Consider the following 19,096-nt stretch of genomic DNA (forward strand, 5'->3'; position numbering starts at 1 on the left):
CTTTCAGGACTTCTATCCCTGTGCCTCACCTTCCTGCATAGACTGTCCAACATCACACCTCTAGGCTCAGGGTATGCATCTTTACAACTCTAACATATTGTCAAATTGCAGACCTGTTTGAGAGTCTGCTTGGCTTGAACCAATCTTGCTAGTGTCCTCGGACGCTTCTGTGGGCCTCTTGCTGTCTCAGGGATCCCACGGGCATGCCTACCTACCAGGTTAATATGGCCCTGTCTCTTCCAGGAAGCCACCTAGGGTATTTTTTCCAGCCCTGGTCTTTCTAGGGAAGTCTCAGTTTCCTCCTGGGCTAGACTCATTGAGAGCTTCCTGGCCTCACTGCTGGGTGCCTCTGGCCCTACACATCATGGTGGATGTCTATGTCAAGTTGTGACTGTTGGAATTCTGATCCTAGCTAGCAGAAGGCCTGCTAATGCCCAGTCTGCCTCTCCCCAGGGTATGTCCTTCTATCAGCAAAGTTTACTGGACATAGGTCATTTCTGTCCTTATCTGAGGCCTCTGGGATTTTTTGGCTTGGAAACCTGCATTTCCGAGAACTTGCACCAGCAGGGGCAGGCCAACCAGCAAGTTGCCAGTTTATAACCCACCTGCTCTGGGGCTCAGAAGCAGTCTGGTGGGCAACTGAAGGCAAATGAAGAGCCCTGCCCCTGCCCACATGTGGAACCTTGTGCTGTTCTTGCCTTCACTGTTGGCTGTGCTTCCGACCACTACTGCCGAGAAGGTAGCAGTACCCATAGGTGCCTCTGTGTCTACCTGTGTGAGTGTGGTGTGAGCTGGGTAATGAGCAGACACATCTGGAAAGTTGGGGGGTGCCTCTTCAGTATGCGTGTAATTAAGTAGGCAGGTGTGCAGGTTAGTGTGTATGCCAAGACAAGTTGCTAACCGCTGGGTAACCAGGCAGTACCCAGAGATCCTTAAGGCTCCTTCACTTAATAGATGGGATAGTCCTATTCTCGCCACTTTATAGATGAAAGAGGAGAGCCAGTTGCCCCTTGAGGCTGACAGCAGAGCCAAGTAAGTCAGGATGTGGCTGTATAAGCCCAGCGCTTCTGCTCTAGATGAGTGACCTCTGGGAATGACTTACATGGTCAACCTATCAGTTTCCTCATCTGAAAGACGGTGATAATAAAACATAGTCTGAGTGCTGTGCTGGTTGATAATGAAGCTTATGATACCTAGGAAGTGTCTAGTGCCACACATGGTACAGAGCTGACGCTTAACCTGTAAACAAGTCATGCTGTCCCTCTGTGCTAAACTGGGGCAGGTAACCATGAGTATCTGAACAGTTTGTGTGTGTACAGCATGGCACATGGAGCAGGTAGAGGAACGGGGCTGTGTGTGTGCACATGTCTTTTCTTAAGGACATGCCAGCCTTGGGGTAAACCGTGTATGTGTCGAGCAGTACCCAGTGAAGGGGTCAGGGCAGAGAGTCCATTGCAGGGAATATTGACAAAGAAGAGCATCGCTCCTTAGAGACATGATTGTCAACAGATTCCCAGGACTGTCTGATAGGAGAGTGGCAGGAGTGTTCTCCCACTTTCACTGAGGCCAGAGTTTCCAAAAATCAAAGACCCCTCGTACTAGGCAGATCTCAACCTGCACACAGGGCCCCTGACTCTGGGCCCCTGACTCTGCCGAGATGAGAAGTGTGATCTCTCCAGGCTTGCGCTGTTAGCCTGGGCGCTTTGTTTCCCATGAGGTCTCTGTAGGTCTGCTCTATGGGACTGTCTTGTGGGGAATGAGGTCCACAGCTGCCTTCAGCTTCACTGAGATGTGTGATGACTTCTGTCTGAGGCCTAAACAGTATCTGGGCCAGATGAAGGGTGGAGGTTGGTCTGGGACTAGCGTCGAAGCCTACTCTTGAAGAATTAGGGTGTGTAGGGGGGTGGCAGGTAAACAACCCAGCCCTCCTCCCTGTCCCTTGTCCAGAATGGCATCGATATCTACAGCCTCACTGTGGACTCCCGGGTCTCTTCCCGATTTGCTCATACTGTTGTCACCAGCCGGGTGGTCAACAGAGCCGATGCTGTTCAAGAAGCGACCTTCCAAGTAGAGCTACCCAGGAAAGCCTTCATCACCAACTTCTCCATGTAGGTGTCTCCCTACCTCTTCCACAACCCAGTCCTGCAAGTCCATCTTCCCTGGGCCTGAGACATGGAGTTCCACAAGTTGGGCACTCGGGACCTCTGTTCCATGAGTCAGCCTCACAGGGAACAAGATGTTATCAAGCCCAGAGATGCCTCTGTCCCACCTGTCATCCAGCCTCCTCACTAAGTCCTGCTAAGTGACAGACCGAGAACCACACTGCCTTGGAGTCTTTGCCTTCCAGAAGTCCAGGCCTAGGCCAATGCTAGCTTTGGCACAGGAAGTCACCAAAATCAGGTTCCAGCTGGAGAAACATAAGCCCTACCTCCTGGGGTCCCCTTTGTCACTGCAGAGGGCAGGTGGCTCTACTCTACCTCCTCAGGAGATTCCAGGGTTCCTGAGGACTCTGAGCCAGCAGCAGTCCTTACTGTGCCCTCTTCGTCCCTTTGCAACGCTGCCCTGATCTATTTTGCAATGTTTGTTGAATTTGGCAAAAGTCCATGTTTGGCCCTAGCCTCCCAGGGAGGCAGCATTGAAAGCAGACTGCTCCCGACAGGGGGAGCACTTAGTGGGGGAGGAGAGCTAGGGAGAAGGGGGCAGGCTAGGTTCCCTGTGGCTGGCTCCTCCCTTTCTCCCCACCCACCTCCACCCTAGAACAGCCCCCTCCCCCCATGTTTATGCTAGTGGCCCCAGGTCTTTCTATAGCACAGAGAAGAGCAGGGCAGGGCAGGTCTCCGTGTCCCGCCCCCTCGCCCCACCCCACCCCACCCCCACCCCAGCAGGAGCCCCAGCAGAGAGTCTGGAGAAGGGACGAACTTTCCAGCCAGGAGAAGGAGCCAGGCTTTCCCTGTTTGTTCCCATTCTGGCCCAAGACTTAACCATGACCAGAGAAGGGAACGGAAGACGCCTGTTCTGTGGATTCAGCTAGGTCCCCTCCCTTTCCACCCCCCCACCCCACCCCCCCGTCTCTGCACACCCCCACCCTCCGGTACCACTCCCAGGACGAGCAGGTGACCATTTCTGGTCCCTATTCACCCCACAAGAGGCTCCTGGAACAGCCATTTCCTGTGCAGAGAAATGGCCCTGGCAGTCCCTTCTCCGCATCAAAGGCTAGCTTCCAGAAGAAACTTGCCTACATTCCCAGAAGTGTCCACCACTAGGTGCCCCAAATCTGCCTCCAGAGATGCCAAGCTCCCTGCAACACCTGCGCTAAGCAGGAGGGCAGAGGGAAAAGAAATAGGATCGCAGCCTTCTGTCCTGTGTCTCCCTCCTGCTCAAGTCTGACCACACAGAGGCAGATGTAGGGCTGGGTAAAGAACAACTCATCACTCTCTTGGTTTTGCTATGATTAGCTGGTGCTTTGGAACAGTTCATAAGGGTCATGGGGCAACGGAACGCGGACTGAGTTTATCCCAGTCCTGCTTTCTCTGTAACTTTCTGCTCTGTCCCTACAGTAACACCCATGTGTCCCAACACTGTGTATGTCTCAGGATAGATGAAAGCCACTCCCAGTGTCCTTGATGGGGTCTTCTACCCCGTAGGTGCATAATAAACGCCATTGTCCCAGGCAAAGACAGGAGTCACATCTATCTCACCGAATTCTAGAAAAGTCTTTCTAAGAAGGTTCTCGGTTGTTCTCTTCCTCACTAGGATCATCGATGGCGTGACCTACCCAGGGGTTGTCAAAGAGAAGGCCGAAGCCCAGAAACAATACAGTGCCGCCGTGGGCCGGGGAGAGAGCGCTGGCATCGTCAAGTGAGCCTATAGGGGAGGATGTGGATAGGTAGAGACTGCTCCTCCCCTTCAGCTTTGTCCCCTCCAGGAGCCATCCCCTACCTGACCTAATGGGTTCTTGTTCTTATCCCCCAGGACCACTGGGAGGCAGATGGAGAAGTTTGAAGTGTCAGTCAACGTGGCCCCTGGTTCCAAGATTACCTTCGAACTCATATACCAGGAACTGCTCCAAAGGCGACTGGGAATGTATGAGCTACTCCTCAAAGTGAGGCCTCAGCAGCTGGTGAAGCACCTTCAGGTACCTGGCACTGCCTTCTCCAGGAAACCCCATCAATAATCCCTCCCAACTAAGGCAGCCTCCCCTTGTCCAGCTAGCTTTCTGGGAGCACAGCCCACCTTGCGGTTTCCCTGGTGACCCGTATTATCTTGCTTGCAGATGGACATCTACATCTTTGAGCCTCAGGGTATTAGCATCCTGGAGACAGAGAGCACCTTCATGACCCCGGAGCTGGCAAATGCCCTTACCACTTCACAGAACAAGACCAAGGTGAGCACGCTATGACCATCAAAGTGAAGACACCAGCCTTGAGACCAGGGGCTAGATTCCCCCAAACAGTTGGGAGTTCCCTGAGCTGCACACCAGCCTTGAGACCAGGGGCTAGATTCCCCCAAACAGTTGGGAGTTCCCTGAGCTGCACACCAGCCTTGAGACCAGGGGCTAGATTCCCCCAAACAGTTGGGAGTTCCCTGAGCTGCACACCAGCCTTGAGACCAGGGGCTAGATTCCCCCAAACAGTTGGGAGTTCCCTGAGCTGCATCTCCAAAAGCCACTACCAAAAAGACAGGACAGTATGACCTAGAGATGCTCAGTGGGCCCTTCTAGGAGCTTGGAGTCTATGGGGGAGAGCAGACTGATGGGAGGATCCTCAGAGAGAACTGGATTGCGCTGAGCCCAGATGGTTGCACGTCCCCAGAGGTGGGGTGCATATATGTGCACGCCGCGCACACATACCGAAGGCATGCTGTCACCCTCCAGCTCAGAATGAAAGTCCCCTCGAGTTTTTGCCCGTGGCTGCACGCATTTGGAATCTGATTTTCTGAAGTGCACACAGAGAGGGCATGCTCCACCTGTTCATTTTAACTTCAGCTTCGACTGTTCCTCTAGGCTCATATCCGGTTCAAGCCGACGCTCTCCCAGCAACAGAAGTCTCAGAGTGAGCAGGACACGGTGCTGAATGGAGACTTCATTGTCCGCTATGATGTCAACCGGTCTGACTCTGGGGGCTCCATTCAGGTGGGTGGACTACAGACAAGAGCAAGGAAACCTCAAACTCTGTATTTCCTTCACACGTCTAAGCATGGGGGTTCTGGAAAAGGAAAATGGAGGCCCCTCCTCTGTACTCTGCGCTAGGGGTTGACTCAGACAGAAAACAGGCAGCTCCATCATGATGCTGAATGTTATTCTCTTTCTGGAGGCAGAAAAGGGTTGTCTCTGCAAAAACTGACCTTGTGGAGTCTCCCTCTATACATTTGTTACATATGTGCAAGTCTGACAGCTACTCATATTTGTGTTTCCCTTTACTCCCTGTCCCCCCGCCCCCCAGTGCTCCCACTTGATGGATAGTGGGTTCATAGTGTCTTTTAGTATAAGCTCCCTCAAATACTAAAGCAGGGAATGAAGTTATGGAGAGAGTTCTGGGGTGATGCGTGAATACCTAAGTCTTCTGTTAGCGAGGGGTTGAGCTTTGAGAGATGATGAGGATTCGGAGGGGGAGGTAAGAAGCTGCCATGGGGAGGAGTCATGAAAGGAGGACGGTGATCTGGGATGAGGAGGCCTGACGGAGGTGGGTGGGGCTTATATTCTGATCCTCTGAGTGTGGACTCGCTCTGGTCACAGATTGAGGAAGGCTACTTTGTGCACCACTTTGCTCCAGAGAACCTTCCTACAATGTCCAAGAATGTGATCTTTGTCATTGATAAAAGCGGATCTATGTCAGGCAAGAAAATCCAGCAGGTAGGTCTGTCTCCCAGGCCCTGAGATCAGCTGCCACCTCATCTGTTTCAGCATCTTGGGTGGGGGGTGGGGGGCTTCCAGGGACCAAGTTTGGCCTGAAGCGTACACTATGAGCCCACCTAAGATACCAGGATACTACCGCAAGGATCATACACTTTTGGAGAGCCCCTCTAAGAATACCCGCCTTGTCTTCTTCCCCCCCTCCCGCCCCCATCAGACCCGAGAAGCCCTAGTCAAGATCTTGAAAGACCTCAGCCCCCAAGACCAGTTCAACCTCATTGTGTTCAGTGGGGAAGCAAACCAATGGAAGCGGTCACTGGTGCAAGCGACAGAGGAGAATTTGAACAAGGCCGTAAACTATGCTTCCAGGATCCAGGCTCACGGAGGTGAGTGCCTCTGCATCTTAAGAGGCTGGGGCTTCCATGGTCACTGGCTCGGACCAACCCTGAGTCTGTGCCCCTCAGGGACCAACATCAATAATGCAGTGCTATTGGCTGTGGAGCTGCTAGACAGAAGCAACCAAGCTGAGCTACTGCCCTCGAAGAGCGTCTCCCTTATCATCCTGCTCACGGACGGTGACCCCACTGCGGGTGAGGACACTGCGGCCATTCCTGGGCATGTTAGACGTGGAGCGAGGCTGGACCTGCTTCCAGGCTGGCTGTGGAACCTGAGACGGGGACAGGGAGAATCGTTAACACCCTTTTGGCTCTGAAGTTCCAGAAATATCCACTGAGCAAATCATTCTTTCTCATCCGATTCCCAAATCCATGCGTCTAGGAGAGACCAATCCCACGACTATCCAGAACAACGTGCGGGAAGCCATCAATGGGCAGTATAGCCTCTTCTGCCTGGGGTTTGGCTTTGATGTGAACTATCCTTTCCTGGAGAAGCTAGCACTGGACAACGGTGGCCTGGCCCGGCGCATCTATGAGGATTCAGACTCTGCACTGCAGCTTCAGGTACCGGTTTGATCCAAGGTTGGGTGCAGACCATCAGGCAGACCCCGTTTGCCTGGCCTTTGTGACATGTCCCCCACCCCCACCGTAGGATTTCTACCACGAAGTAGCCAATCCGCTGCTCTCATCAGTGGCCTTCGAATACCCCAGTGATGCTGTGGAGGAAGTCACTCGGTACAAGTTCCAACACCACTTTAAGGGCTCAGAGATGGTGGTGGCTGGGAAGCTCCAGGACCAGGGCCCTGATGTCCTCTTAGCCAAAGTCAGTGGGCAGATGGTAAGCTTGGGGGAGTCATCCTGGAGCAAAGGGGCAGCCTGGGGCAGCTGGGGGCAGCATGGGGCAGTCTGGGGTAGCCTGGGGCAGTCTGGGGAAGCTGGGGCAGCTGGAACAGCCTGGGGTAGCCTGGAACTGCCTGGGGTAGCCTGGAGTAGCCTGGGGTAGCCTGGGGCAGCCTGGGCAGCCTTCGTATTTGCTCCCAAGGAACTATGCTCAAGTGCTAGTCACACCAAATTCCAGCTGATTGACCTTAAGTGAGTGTCTAAGGTCCCTTTCCCTCGGGTTTTCCTGAAGGATACCGGCTCTGGCTGCATGGGTTCATGGTAGAGATCCACTAAGACAACATACTACTGCTCATAAGAGACTCTAGCGCATATAGGAACTGATAACTCGGTCCACCCTGTTGCCTCCTGACTCTATTGGAGAATAAGATGGCAGCAGATGTTCCTTCCCGATGCCCTGTTCCCTCTGTCCTCATAATAGGCCTTTGAGGGTGTGGGCAGACAGAGAGAACCACTTCACAGGAGAGCAGAGCAAGCTCCAGGTAGGACAGACAACATACGCTGGTCCCCACTGCTTCTGGCTCACCTCACAGAGCTGGCCCATCCTTGCTCTGATGCCTCTGGCTCTGGGTGCAGCAGGTTCAGCCTGTCAGAGTCTTTAGGTTGAGGGATGCAGCAGTAAATAAGGCCAACCCTCCTTACCTTCCTGGGACAGACAACTTGTACAAAAACAGAGTGACAGCCTAGAATGTGCCTGACAGCACATATCCAGGAATTCAGAAGAACAGTGCTGGGAGCACTGACCTGTGCTGGGAGCACTGACCTGTGCTTTGACCTGGGGTCAGAATGGGAATCCTGTAGGGGGTCTGCTGAGACTGAGCGAGCCATAGGAGCAGCAGAACCCAGGAATGGGCTCATATGCCATCAGGGCACCTTGTCTGTGAGAAACAGCAGTGGGTGGGGATGGAGTGGGGCCCAGGGCCTCATCTCAGACATGGCCAAATAGTAGGACTGTCCTGAAGACTGTATGACCAAACAACCTGTCTTCAAACCAACCTCCATTACTTGTCACCCCATAGGTGACAAGTGACTTAAACTTGTTTCCTCCCGAACACAAATGTAGTTCGTCCAGGTGCCTACTTCGTAGAGTTACCGTGGAATACTTCCTAGCCCTGTGTAATCACAAACATGACTTCAAACATAACGGACAGGGCTGTGTACACTTTGGTTTTAGTGCAGGGAATAGAATCTAGGGCACTAAGCAGGAAGATAAACTCTTGGCTGATGAGTGTCAGGATGGCCAAGTGGTCTAAGGCGTCAGACTCAAGCTGACAGGAGCCTGATATAGCTGTCTCCTGAGGGGCTCTGCTAGTGCCTGACAAATACAGAAGTGAATGCTCACAGCCATCCATTGGATGGAGCACAGGGTACCCAATGAAGGAGCTAGAGAAAGGACCCAAGGAGCTAAAGGGGTCTGTAGCCCATAGGAGGAACAACAATATGAACTAACCACTATCCCCACAGCTCCTTGGGACTAAACCACCAATCAAAGAAAGCACATGGTGGGACCCATGATTCTAGCTGCTTATGTAGCAGAGGATGGCCTAGTTGGTCATCAATAGGAGGAGAGGCCCTTGGTCCTGTGAAGGTTCTATGCCCTAATAGAAGATTGCACAGGGCCTCTTAGCTGCCTGTCCTTCTGATGAAGTAGGCTTGGGACATCCTTGCTCCTGGCCCCCTTTCCTAGGCTGCCATCTGGGCCAACTTAAGACCATAGCCACCTGGGAAGAAAGCAGTCAGACTGTGTTTCTTGAGGCTCTTGTTTCCTGTCATTGTCCCAGGGTGGCAATGTCAGGGTGTCATTGTCCCAGCAGAGGGGCAATGTGGAGCAGACAGCTTGCTAGGGCTCTGAAATACTGGTCTCAGGCCCACTGCTAACTACTGGGCAAGGCCTTTCCTTTCCTTTCCCTTCCTTTCCCCCATGTCTGGGGACGCGGACACCTTTCTGCCCCACGCTGTGTTTGAGGCCTCTTCCTTCTGCTCTGGCCTGGAAGTTGCTGTCCCTTCTTATAAAAGGCCAGCTGACCCAAGCTCCTGGCTACACAGCTGTCTTGCGACACCCGATCAGCTGCTAACATTTACCCGACCTCCTTCTTACCCCGGAGCATCTGTGGGAGACCGTCATACTCCTGAACTCCCTTCCCAGCTTCATGATGCTGAACAGTAACGCAGGCTGGGCAGGTGTGGGCCCAAGGCCCTCACTGCGCTTGCCTGGACGGGCACCTCTTTCCAGCACATGCAGAACATCACTTTCCAAACGGAGGCCAGCGTAGCCCAACAAGAGAAGGAGTTTAAGAGCCCCAAGTACATCTTTCACAACTTTATGGAGAGACTGTGGGCACTGCTGACTATACAGCAACGGCTGGAGCAGAGGTAAGTGACCCTGACCCTTGTAAGGCACTGCAGTGGCTTTCACGTGAAACCATTGAGCCCTTTTAGTGGTGGGGCAGGCACATCTGGCACAGGCTATCTACCAGGTATGCATGAAGCGTTATGTCCAAATTCTTCCAAGGGCACTCACAAGAAGGGGCCGGTGGGGGCAGGGGGGTGCTGCCGAGATACGCAGGGACCTCCTGAGCTCTCTCGTGTCTTCAACCCACAGGATTTCAGCATCAGGTGCCGAATTAGAGGCCCTTGAGGCCCAAGTTCTGAACTTGTCACTCAAGTACAATTTTGTCACCCCCCTCACACACATGGTGGTCACCAAGCCTGAAGGTCAAGAACAATTCCAAGTTGCTGAGAAGCCTGTGGAAGTCGGTGAGTGTGGAGCTGGGTCTCAGCCTCCATTGCTTCAGACCATGACCCTGACCCTGCCATCATAGACTCCCAGAGACCCGTCTTAACTCACTAAGGTGGAAACTGAGGACAGGTTCTGCAGCCCGGCCCCCAGACTCACTGCGTGCACCCGTTAGAGTCCAGGGCTAGTGGAGCAAATTTAAACAAAAGCTCCTGAAAGTGGCAGAACCACCCATCATACCCGCCTCTCTCACTTCCGGCTTCTTTGTACAGGTGATGACACGCAGAGACTCTCCTTAGCAGGTAAGGGCCTCCGAGCTCAAAGGCCTGCCTGTGTAGGGTCCGCCAGCTTTCTGAGGGCTACCTTCCCCCTGCACCCCCTGCTGCTGGGAGCTGGTGTCATCTGACCAAACATGCCTGTGTACTTAGTAGCTCGCTCGCTCGCCCAAATACTGGCTACCCCGCAGACCTTGCCCCTGGACTCTAGGTACACAGACCCGGCACCCAGAATGAAGCCTCAGAGAGCTGGCTCCAAAGAGTTAAACCCACGTCTCCCTGTCTTCCAGCTCAAGCCCACCCCATCAGGCCTCCTGTCAGAGGATCTAAACTGATGACCTTGCTGAAAGGTGACAAGTCACACTGGGGTGCAAAGGGAGGTTTCTAGAACTGTGCCAGGATGTAGGCTGGGCTCTACATTTGGCTATGGAAAGACAGTGCCTAGCCTCGGTCACTTGGCTGGTCACAGGCCCATGTGTAAAGATCAGGTGGATTTAATTAGGAGTTGGCTGTCTAGAATCTTACTCGACCCAGAGGATTCAGCAATCAGGGTGATTGAAGGGGCACTGCCCAGGGAGGCTGGACCCTCCATGGGGAAGAGTTCCACAGGTGTCCATCTCCTGGCTAGGGGAGGCTCTCCAGAAAGAAGCAGGGACTACCTACCTTCTCTACATCCTAGTCCTGACTGTGGGGGACCCAGGACATTGCCTGTGATAAACTGTTCATGTCAATGTTTTAAAACTAGGAAGCAGGGCCCATACACCCAGACCGGGTGATGGCGTTAGGACATCTAGGCAACACATTCCTCCCGGATTCCCCGGACCTCCTGGACCTCCCGGATTTCCTGCACCTCCTGGACCTCCCGGATTTCCTGCACCTCCTGGACCTCCCGGATTTCCTGCACCCCCTGGACCTCCTCTTGCTTCTGGCTCTGACTTCAGCCTTCAGCCTTCCTATGAAAGGATGCTAAGCCTGCCCTCTGTTGGTGAGCCCCTTTCTGACTCACAGTGGGCTTTATTCATTTCCGAGCTTAATGACTCTGGCCCATAGAGGGACAGTAGCAAGGGCATCTGCCAAAACATTCAGAAAGACTAGGCCTAGCTGAGACCCTGTCCTCAGGCAGAGCCAGGAGCCAGGGGCTGGGGATAAGTATACTATTTCCTGCCCTCATTTTTCTAGTTCTCAGCCAGCCTCTCTCTGCCTTGTCCTCAACATTTTATCTCAGGAATGAGCTCTCCCGGCTCTTGCTCTGTCCCTAGATTGCCGGCCCACAAACTTTGACAATGTAGCCTCTCTTGTGAACCCTGAGTCCCAAGAGGGCTCATAACTAGGCTCTTTAGACCACCGTGGCCAACTCTTCCCTTCTCGAGGCACCTCTTCCCCAACCAGTTACTGGACACCAGGCCTCCCTCCCCCAGAGCAGGACTCTACACTTCCTTTGTTCCCTGAGGATCCACTTCCCATGATGGAGAAGGAAGGCTTTCCCGCTTCCAGCACCAACTATGGTCCCTTACCTGCTTCGGTTCCCAGTCTGAACTCAGACTCAGTTGGGACCTGTCTCTTTGAAATCTTCCCTGCCCCCCAGGCCTGAGCTTGGTGGACCTTAAGGAAGGGTCAGGGGCCTCGGGTGCAGAAGGCCCTGCATCCTGACGGCCTCTCCCTCTCTGCCCTATGTCCCTGCATCCTGACGGCCTCTCCCTGCCCGTCCAATGTTCCTGTGCATGCGCTCCCCTCAGCAGCACAATATCCTGCTGACCCACATCTGGTTGTGTTACCAAACGTGATGGAAAAAGATAAAGGTACTGACGCTATAACCTAGCTTAGCAATAGAGCATTTGCCTGAAATGCAGTCCCTGAATTTGCTCCACAGCACTGAAAGCAAACAAAGAACATAAAGATGCCCTTACCAGACCCCCCCAGTAGCTCCAGAAGATATTGAAAAGGAAAAACCCTGGGTCTCTGTAACCTGTTACATGGTATTGTCCATGCTAAAGTGGAAAGAGAGCCAGAGCCACAGCCGCCTACCACCCTATCCACAATGCCCTGAACCAAGACTTTTTCTTCCTTCTTTCAGAAAGCACCATACCAGAGGAATCCCCAAACCCAGGTAAGCATTCCTCCTGCCCCCCCATGCCTCCCTCCCCCCCAGACTTTGCTTCCTGCCACAGGAACTATATACCGGCTATTTTAGACCACCCCCAGGTTCCTACTGTTACCTTGCCGCTTCCGGGATCCAGTGTGGACCAGCTCTGTGTGGATATCTTACACTCTGAGAAGCCCATGAAGCTGTTCGTAGACCCCAGTCAGGGTAAGAGATAAATCCCAGATATCTACATTGAAACCCAGACCTCATATGACTTACCGCTAACCGCAGCAGCATGCCCAGCGGGGCAAATGTCCTGTGCACCAAAAGAGCCCTTCCTCCCATAAGCACCTGTAAGCTTTCCTGGGAACTCCACAAGGCCTGCACACACGGGTCAATTTCCAGAGCTAAGAGAGGGCCAAAGTTGCCTAGTGTCAGGGAGCTATACAGGGTCACCCAAGATTGTCAGATGGGCTGAGAACAGGGTAAGGATGTTCCCAGAGGAGGCAGAGCTGAAGAACACATGTCCGCTGTGTCTCCATGGGCTCCTCGTAGTACTGAGGAGGGGAATGGTTGGAGAAGCAGATGTGCTGGCCAGACCGGCTCACTAATCCTGGACTCGCCTCACTGGTCAAGCTGAAGTGTCCAGGCAGACACAGGGATGTACAGAACTCAGGAATGTTCAGACTGAGCCACAAAATACCCCGAGGAGAGCCACAGTCCCCTCATACCTCTGAGAATCATGTGATCTCCTACATCATCACCCAAGCTCTGGAGCTGCTCTGCTCTCTGAGGCACGGACTTTCCACCTCACTCTCAGCCATAGAGCAAGCTCAGGACCTAGGTACACTGCAGAGGACTGACGCATGCTTCCATACTTGAAGCAAGATTCCCCAACACACACACACACACACACACACACACACACACACACACACACACTTCTCGAAAGTCTAGCAGGGTGATCATCAGCTGGATCTAAGGTCAAAACCTCAGAAAACTAAAGCTTGAGTGGAGAGATTATAAGAACTAGACCTGAGCCAGGCACAATGGCACACAGCTTTAATCGCAGCACCCGGGAAACAGAGGCAGGCAGGTCTCTGATTTTGAGGCCAGCCTGGTCTACAGAGTGAGTTTCCAGACCAGCCTGACCTACCAAGTGAGATCTTGTCTCAAAAAAGAAGAAGACAAAGAAGAAGGAGGAGGAGGAGGAGGACGAGGAGGAGGAGGAGGAGGAGGAACAGACTGAAGTGGAAGTATTGCTGAGCAGAGAGATCCTTCTGGGGACCCCATTCCAGAAAGGACATAGGGGAGATTCCCTGTTGGGGCCATTGCTCTGAATTGACTTTGAAATCTCTGGTCTGGCCTTCTTAGGTCTGGAGGTGACTGGCAAGTATGAGAATACTGGGTTCTCGTGGATCGAAGTGACCATCCAGAAGCCTCACCTGCAGGTCCATGCAACCCCTGAACGATTGGTGGTGACACGAGGCAGAAAAAACACTGAATACAAGTGGAAGAAGACGCTATTCTCTGTGTTACCTGGGTAAGTCCCAGGGCAGGGTCCCAAGCTGTGCTGGCCATGATGTTAAGGATGATGGGTGGCCCAAGGCCACAGATGAAATGGTTGGTTCTGAGTCCCCAGCAGTAGGCTGCAGTCCTGGCTGGATGGGGGTTGGGGTACATTGTAATGTCCTGTTGCTCTTGAGGCCCTGTCCTGGGACCTGGACCTCATCACTAACTCAGGTACAGAGTGTCTTACATGTCCTGCCTGATGAGCTCAAGGTGGCACTCAGGAAAAGCCCGAGGCCTGACATCAGGGCTCATGAATGTTACTCTCACCTGCAGCAGGTGAGTAGTGCTGCTGTAACACACACCTGGGAGGAGCAAGGGACAAAGGATTATTTTGGCCAGTGTTCAGGCCAGCAGTCCAAGGTTCTACTGTCTCTGGACCTGGTCAGATCATCATGATGGCGAGCCTAAGGGGACGCAAGCATGCACGGCTCACCTCAGGGCAGCCAAGAGGTGGAGAAAGCAAAGGGTCTAGCCGGCCTCACAAACTTTTTTCTGCTTTTTGTGCCATCCTGGCCGACCCTAACGCATGCTGCTGCATGTAATCAGGGTAGCCCTTCCTGCTGAGCTGTTCACTAACATGACAATGGTCTCTGCAATGCTTTAATAAATACATTAGAAAAGGTTCTTTTGTAATCTGCTAAGTAGTTCACAGTCCAATCAAATTGACAATGAAAGTCTGTGTGAAGCTTTGGCAAGAGAGCAGCTTAGCTAAGCTCTGAAAAGACATAGGTGTAGCAGACTCCCTGCTGCTGTGAGCAGAAACCCACAGGAAGCAGCTTGAGGGAGGGAGGACTTATCCTGTCCACACAGGAGGCCTTAGTCCCTCAGGACAGAGGACATGGCAGAGCAGAGAGTGCCTGAAACAAAGAGCATTCTCTTCCTCCCTTTTATACCATCCACTCCCGGTTTCGGGATAGTGTGGCCCAAGTTCAGGACAGATTCTGTTGCCCGCCGCTTTTATTCCCCCTGGTAAGAACACACTCAGGGCAACCGGAATCTTCTGCGGCACAAGCTTTATTGCTTACCCCATCAGGAGCCAGTGGAGAAGAGAGCCAGAGAGAGAGAGAGATGGCGGAGCCCCCTCCCTTTTATGGAGGACTGTCCTCCGCCTCGGACGTGTCACTCCCTGATTGGCTGCAGCCCATCAGCCAGAGTTGTCATCACGGGAAAGGCAGAGCACATGGGGTGGGAAACTACCCCAGCGCATGTGCAGATGGTTTGTTTACTACTTAGAACACAGGTGTCAGTGCCATCTTATAATGGCGAATGTGAGGACGGCTCCTTACATCTCCCCCTTTTCTTTTATTTAAGAGCAATAGGCCACCCATAATAATGAGAGTGGAGATAGAGGTCAAATCCCCAGTGTGTAAAATAGGGGCTTTACACAAAACCTCCTCCCAGGCTCATCACCCGAAGGGGTCTTGGTCTGCTCCCGTGTCGTTTTTCCTGGGGGAAGGACACTTGGACACTCAACCTTCTTGAAAGATGACATGTCTCCCTAGAATAGGCTCATAAATGCCACAGAGCCCTTCTACTGCAGTGCTTAGCCGTGCAACTCTCTCGGGCTGCTGAAGCACACTCACTCTATCCCGTGCAATGAGACTAGCCTCGTGGAGTGCAAGAGCTGAGTGGCCAGCGACCTATTGCTTAAGCATAGATAACCATATATCAGGGGAAGCACCATGTTCTAGTGCTGCAAGCGCCTGGGAAATAACCACCATGTCTCTCCTAATTTGGGCCTTAAGCTTACAGACCAATCAAAGAAGCAACACTAATCCACAGCAAAGAACAGCTCCAAATAATTCCACCCCCACCCATTCTTTAAAGAAGGAAAATGTTGAAAAGATAGTCCTTAGGTCAGGGACAGGTCCAAGTGCATGGGGCAAGTCTCAATTTTCAAAGGGTCTGTTCAAATTTAGCCGTCCAATTCTGTATCTCCCAACGCTGCTTTCCCTTTGTTGTTGTCGCACTGGACATCACCAAGACGAGGGACATCAGTATTCCCTTGGTCAGTCTGGATTTTTCGGGTGAGTCTTTCTGGTATGGGTTGTCTTCATTCTGTGGAAAAACACAAACAGCTCCCCTGGATCTTATCAAAATAGGATCCGGGCCTTTCCATTTGTTATTTAAAACATCTTTCCATTTAACCATTTCTTTGGGCCTATCTGGCTCTGAACAATGACGTTCAGCCGCTGTATCTTTGTTAATTGTCCAGTGGCTTCACCTGTTCGGGAGAGCGCCTTCCAGGCCTTAATAGCCGTGGAGGAAATTTAGGCATAAGCTCCCCAGTGATAATTTGTTTGATCAGCGGTATAAGCTCCCTGACCCGTTAACAGGTCAAAGGTCCAATCTCTCTGCTCTGGAGTCAAAGCGGCAGCATTTGCTCGGGCCTGAGTTTGTGCAGCCTCTTGCCATAGTGCTCTCCATTCCATATATTTGCCCATACTGGGGAGAGCGGCTTTTGCAATCATTTGCCAGTCGGCAGGAGTTAGTGCCATGCCAGCAAGCCTGTCTAACTGCACCAAGGTAAAATTAGCATTGGCTCCATATTTACGGACCGATTCGGCAAGCTCTTTAATCTGTGTATAGTCTACCGGAGCGTGAACACGCCCACCCTCGGCTCCTTCAAAGACCGGAAATGCCTGTTGCATCTTCCTTTGTTCCTCTCTTGGAATGAACGAGTCTGCGCACTGCCTCTCTGCGCAGGGCTGACGCACTACGCAGGGCGGGGGCTCCGCATAGGGCGGAGGTGCACTATGACCCTGAAGCTGACTGCCCTGAGGCCAAGCAGCAAGCTGGCCTTTGCCAGCTGCTTTTGGCTTTTTTCTTGACCTATAAGCTCGCATTTCTCTCTCATAACGAGCTGCTCCCTCCTCCAAGTCTGTTTTCTCAGAAGAGCTAATTTCTTTATCTGATTCACAGCTACTAAGAACTGGCTCTTTAAACTCATCTCTTTTCTCCTCTTTCCTTCTAATCTCTCCCCAGGTATTTTTCCCTGACATTAACTTTTCTTTTTTCCTTTGTTTTCTCTCCTCTTTCCTTCTAATCTCTCCCCACTTTACTTCTGATAGACTGTCTTGAATTTCGTCCAGAATTCTCCACCCTGCCTTAACCACTTGTTGACATGTGAAAAGAAATAAAAGGGCTTTTAACACTAGAGAAAGTTCAAGACTAGACATACCTTGTAAAGCTGTAACACGCGTCCCATCCCAGCAGTTCTGGTTCTGCTCCGTTCCCCAGCTGAAGAGTTCTGAACCCATGCCGGATCCTTCTCAACAGTCTGTTTTGTGGGAACACTTCATTAACCGCTCCTTCCCCGTGATGCAGTAGTTCGCGGGTTCCGGCACCATTTGTTGCCCGCCGCTTTTATTCCCCCTGGTAAGAACACACTCAGGGCAACCGGAATCTTCTGCGGCACAAGCTTTATTGCTTACCCCATCAGGAGCCAGTGGAGAAGAGAGCCAGAGAGAGAGAGAGATGGCGGAGCCCCCTCCCTTTTATGGAGGACTGTCCTCCGCCTCGGACGTGTCACTCCCTGATTGGCTGCAGCCCATCAGCCAGAGTTGTCATCACGGGAAAGGCAGAGCACATGGGGTGGGAAACTACCCCAGCGCATGTGCAGATGGTTTGTTTACTACTTAGAACACAGGTGTCAGTGCCATCTTATAATGGCGAATGTGAGGACGGCTCCTTACAAGATTCCCCCCTTCTCTTAACCTCCAAAAATGTAGACACATCCAGAGATGAGTTTTATGACTATTCCAGGTGCCTTTTGGTCCAGTCAAATTGACAGTGACTGTTATCCATCACCCCCAATAAAATCATATAAAATTCCGTCATGAGAAAGCAAACTTACACCCAGAGCAAGGGACTCATCCTTCTCTTTTACAAACAATGCAGGGAAATTGGACATCACTAAGCTCACCTCAGTGCTCTCTTGCCAATGAGGAAACTAAGCCTAGAAGATTAAAGGGACACTCTGTGTAAGGCTACACAGTGGCTTCCTGGTCAAGAGCAGAGGCCCCACCCTGCTGCTGAGGCACAGCCTACCGAGACTCCTCCACACAGGTATCTCTGCCTTCCTGCTCAGGGTTTGGTGTTTCTCTGCAGCTTGAAGATGACCATGAATATGATGGGACTCCTACAGCTCAGTGGCCCAGACAAAGTCACCATCGGCCTCCTGTCCCTGGATGACCCTCAGAGAGGACTGATGCTGCTTTTGAATGACACCCAGCACTTCTCCAACAACGTTAAAGGGGAGCTTGGTAGGATTCCACTGGACTGGGCACAGGCTGGGCCACTCACTTCTGCCCATCTCCCTCACTGTCCTTAACCCTCACCGACCTACCCTTTACCTCAGGTCAGTTTTACCGGGACATTGTCTGGGAGCCACCCGTCGAGCCAGATAATACAAAACGGACAGTCAGAGTTCAAGGAGTTGACTACCCGGCTACCAGGTAACCATGCAGACAGGCCACTGAGCCCGGCTATGGTTGGGTAGGGATTGGGGGTGTGGGTGAGAGATGGGATCTGCAGAACCCCATTCCTGTCCATGCTTGGGAACTGAAAGCATCCCCACAGAGGATGGTCAGCTTGGATTCTAGGTTGTGGGCAGTACCATGGTTTCCTTGCCGCTTTCCAACTTCCAAAGTCTTGGGCCCAGAAGACATCACAAAGAAATCCCCTTGAATAATCCTTGGGCAACTGGGCCTTCCTGACCTGTATCAGAGGGAATTCTGGGGGACTTCTGCACTCTGTGCTCCAGTCTACAACCCCTCCCCCATCTCCTTCATCTTACCTGAGATTGGTTGGCCACCTACCTATGTTTTCTCTGTTGTCTTCCTACCTCAGAGAGCTCAAGTTGAGTTACCAAGAAGGGTTCCCAGGAGCAGAGATTTCCTGCTGGACAGTGAAGATATAGAACTGTTAGGAGCACCGCTCCCTGCCATGTTGTCCTTGTACGCAGGCAGATGACACCTTATGCCAACAGGGATGCCTGTGAGGCCGAGACCTTGATGGGGAGAGGATGCTCCCTTGTTACAAATAAAGAAGGGCAGTGTGAACCCAGGGAGTTGGTGTCATGATTCCATGTGGCCAGTCCTGTGGGACTTAGGGTCCCAACCTGTATATTCTGTCTCAAAGAACATTAAACTCTTCTGGAACTGGCCCTTGACAGCCTGGGACCAGGGAAAGTTTTCACACCATCTTGGTCTTTGTCACAGGAATCTAAAACCAGCCATTCAAAATGTCAATGCAGCACCAAGTGAAGGCCTCAGAGCACTC

General features: G+C 52.4%; 1 protein-coding gene across 3 annotated transcripts; it reads left to right on the top strand.

The window, feature by feature from the left end:
* The first annotated feature begins 563 nt into the window (after positions 1-563).
* On the top strand, positions 564-18,876 carry Itih4 (inter-alpha-trypsin inhibitor heavy chain 4). 3 transcript variants are annotated; one of them, XM_021181234.3, is made up of 23 exons: positions 564-739; positions 1,948-2,108; positions 3,754-3,858; positions 3,973-4,135; positions 4,274-4,384; positions 5,003-5,131; positions 5,735-5,851; positions 6,069-6,237; positions 6,316-6,441; positions 6,629-6,810; positions 6,899-7,084; positions 9,380-9,519; positions 9,749-9,903; positions 10,156-10,185; positions 10,449-10,508; positions 10,904-11,143; positions 11,895-11,957; positions 12,233-12,265; positions 12,350-12,466; positions 13,616-13,784; positions 17,924-18,078; positions 18,174-18,270; positions 18,665-18,876. In XM_021181234.3, exons 1-23 carry the CDS (start codon positions 650-652, stop codon positions 18,732-18,734), a joined length of 2,868 nt encoding a protein of 955 aa, XP_021036893.1. In that variant the 5' UTR covers positions 564-649; the 3' UTR covers positions 18,735-18,876. The 3 variants fall into 3 exon arrangements, with proteins under 3 accessions (XP_021036893.1, XP_021036894.1, XP_021036895.1); XM_021181235.3 differs by having other exon boundaries at positions 11,898-11,957; XM_021181236.3 differs by lacking the exon at positions 11,895-11,957.
* The last annotated feature ends 220 nt before the right edge of the window (positions 18,877-19,096 follow it).

This window comes from Mus caroli, unplaced genomic scaffold (genome assembly GCF_978045245.1).
Source record: "Mus caroli unplaced genomic scaffold, Mus_caroli_1 scaffold_12, whole genome shotgun sequence".
In the NCBI taxonomy this organism is placed as follows: Eukaryota; Metazoa; Chordata; class Mammalia; order Rodentia; family Muridae; genus Mus; species Mus caroli.

What these genes read in the sequence shown, in the direction of transcription:
- Itih4 (XM_021181234.3), top strand. Translation starts at nt 650, where the DNA reads ATGAAGAGCCCTGCCCCTGCCCACATGTGGAACCTTGTGCTGTTCTTG. An exon ending in GGACGGTGACCCCACTGCGG is followed by an intron (nt 6,442 to 6,628) that starts GTGAGGACACTG and finishes CCATGCGTCTAG; the next exon opens with GAGAGACCAATCCCACGACT. An exon ending in GTTCGTAGACCCCAGTCAGG is followed by an intron (nt 12,467 to 13,615) that starts GTAAGAGATAAA and finishes TGGCCTTCTTAG; the next exon opens with GTCTGGAGGTGACTGGCAAG.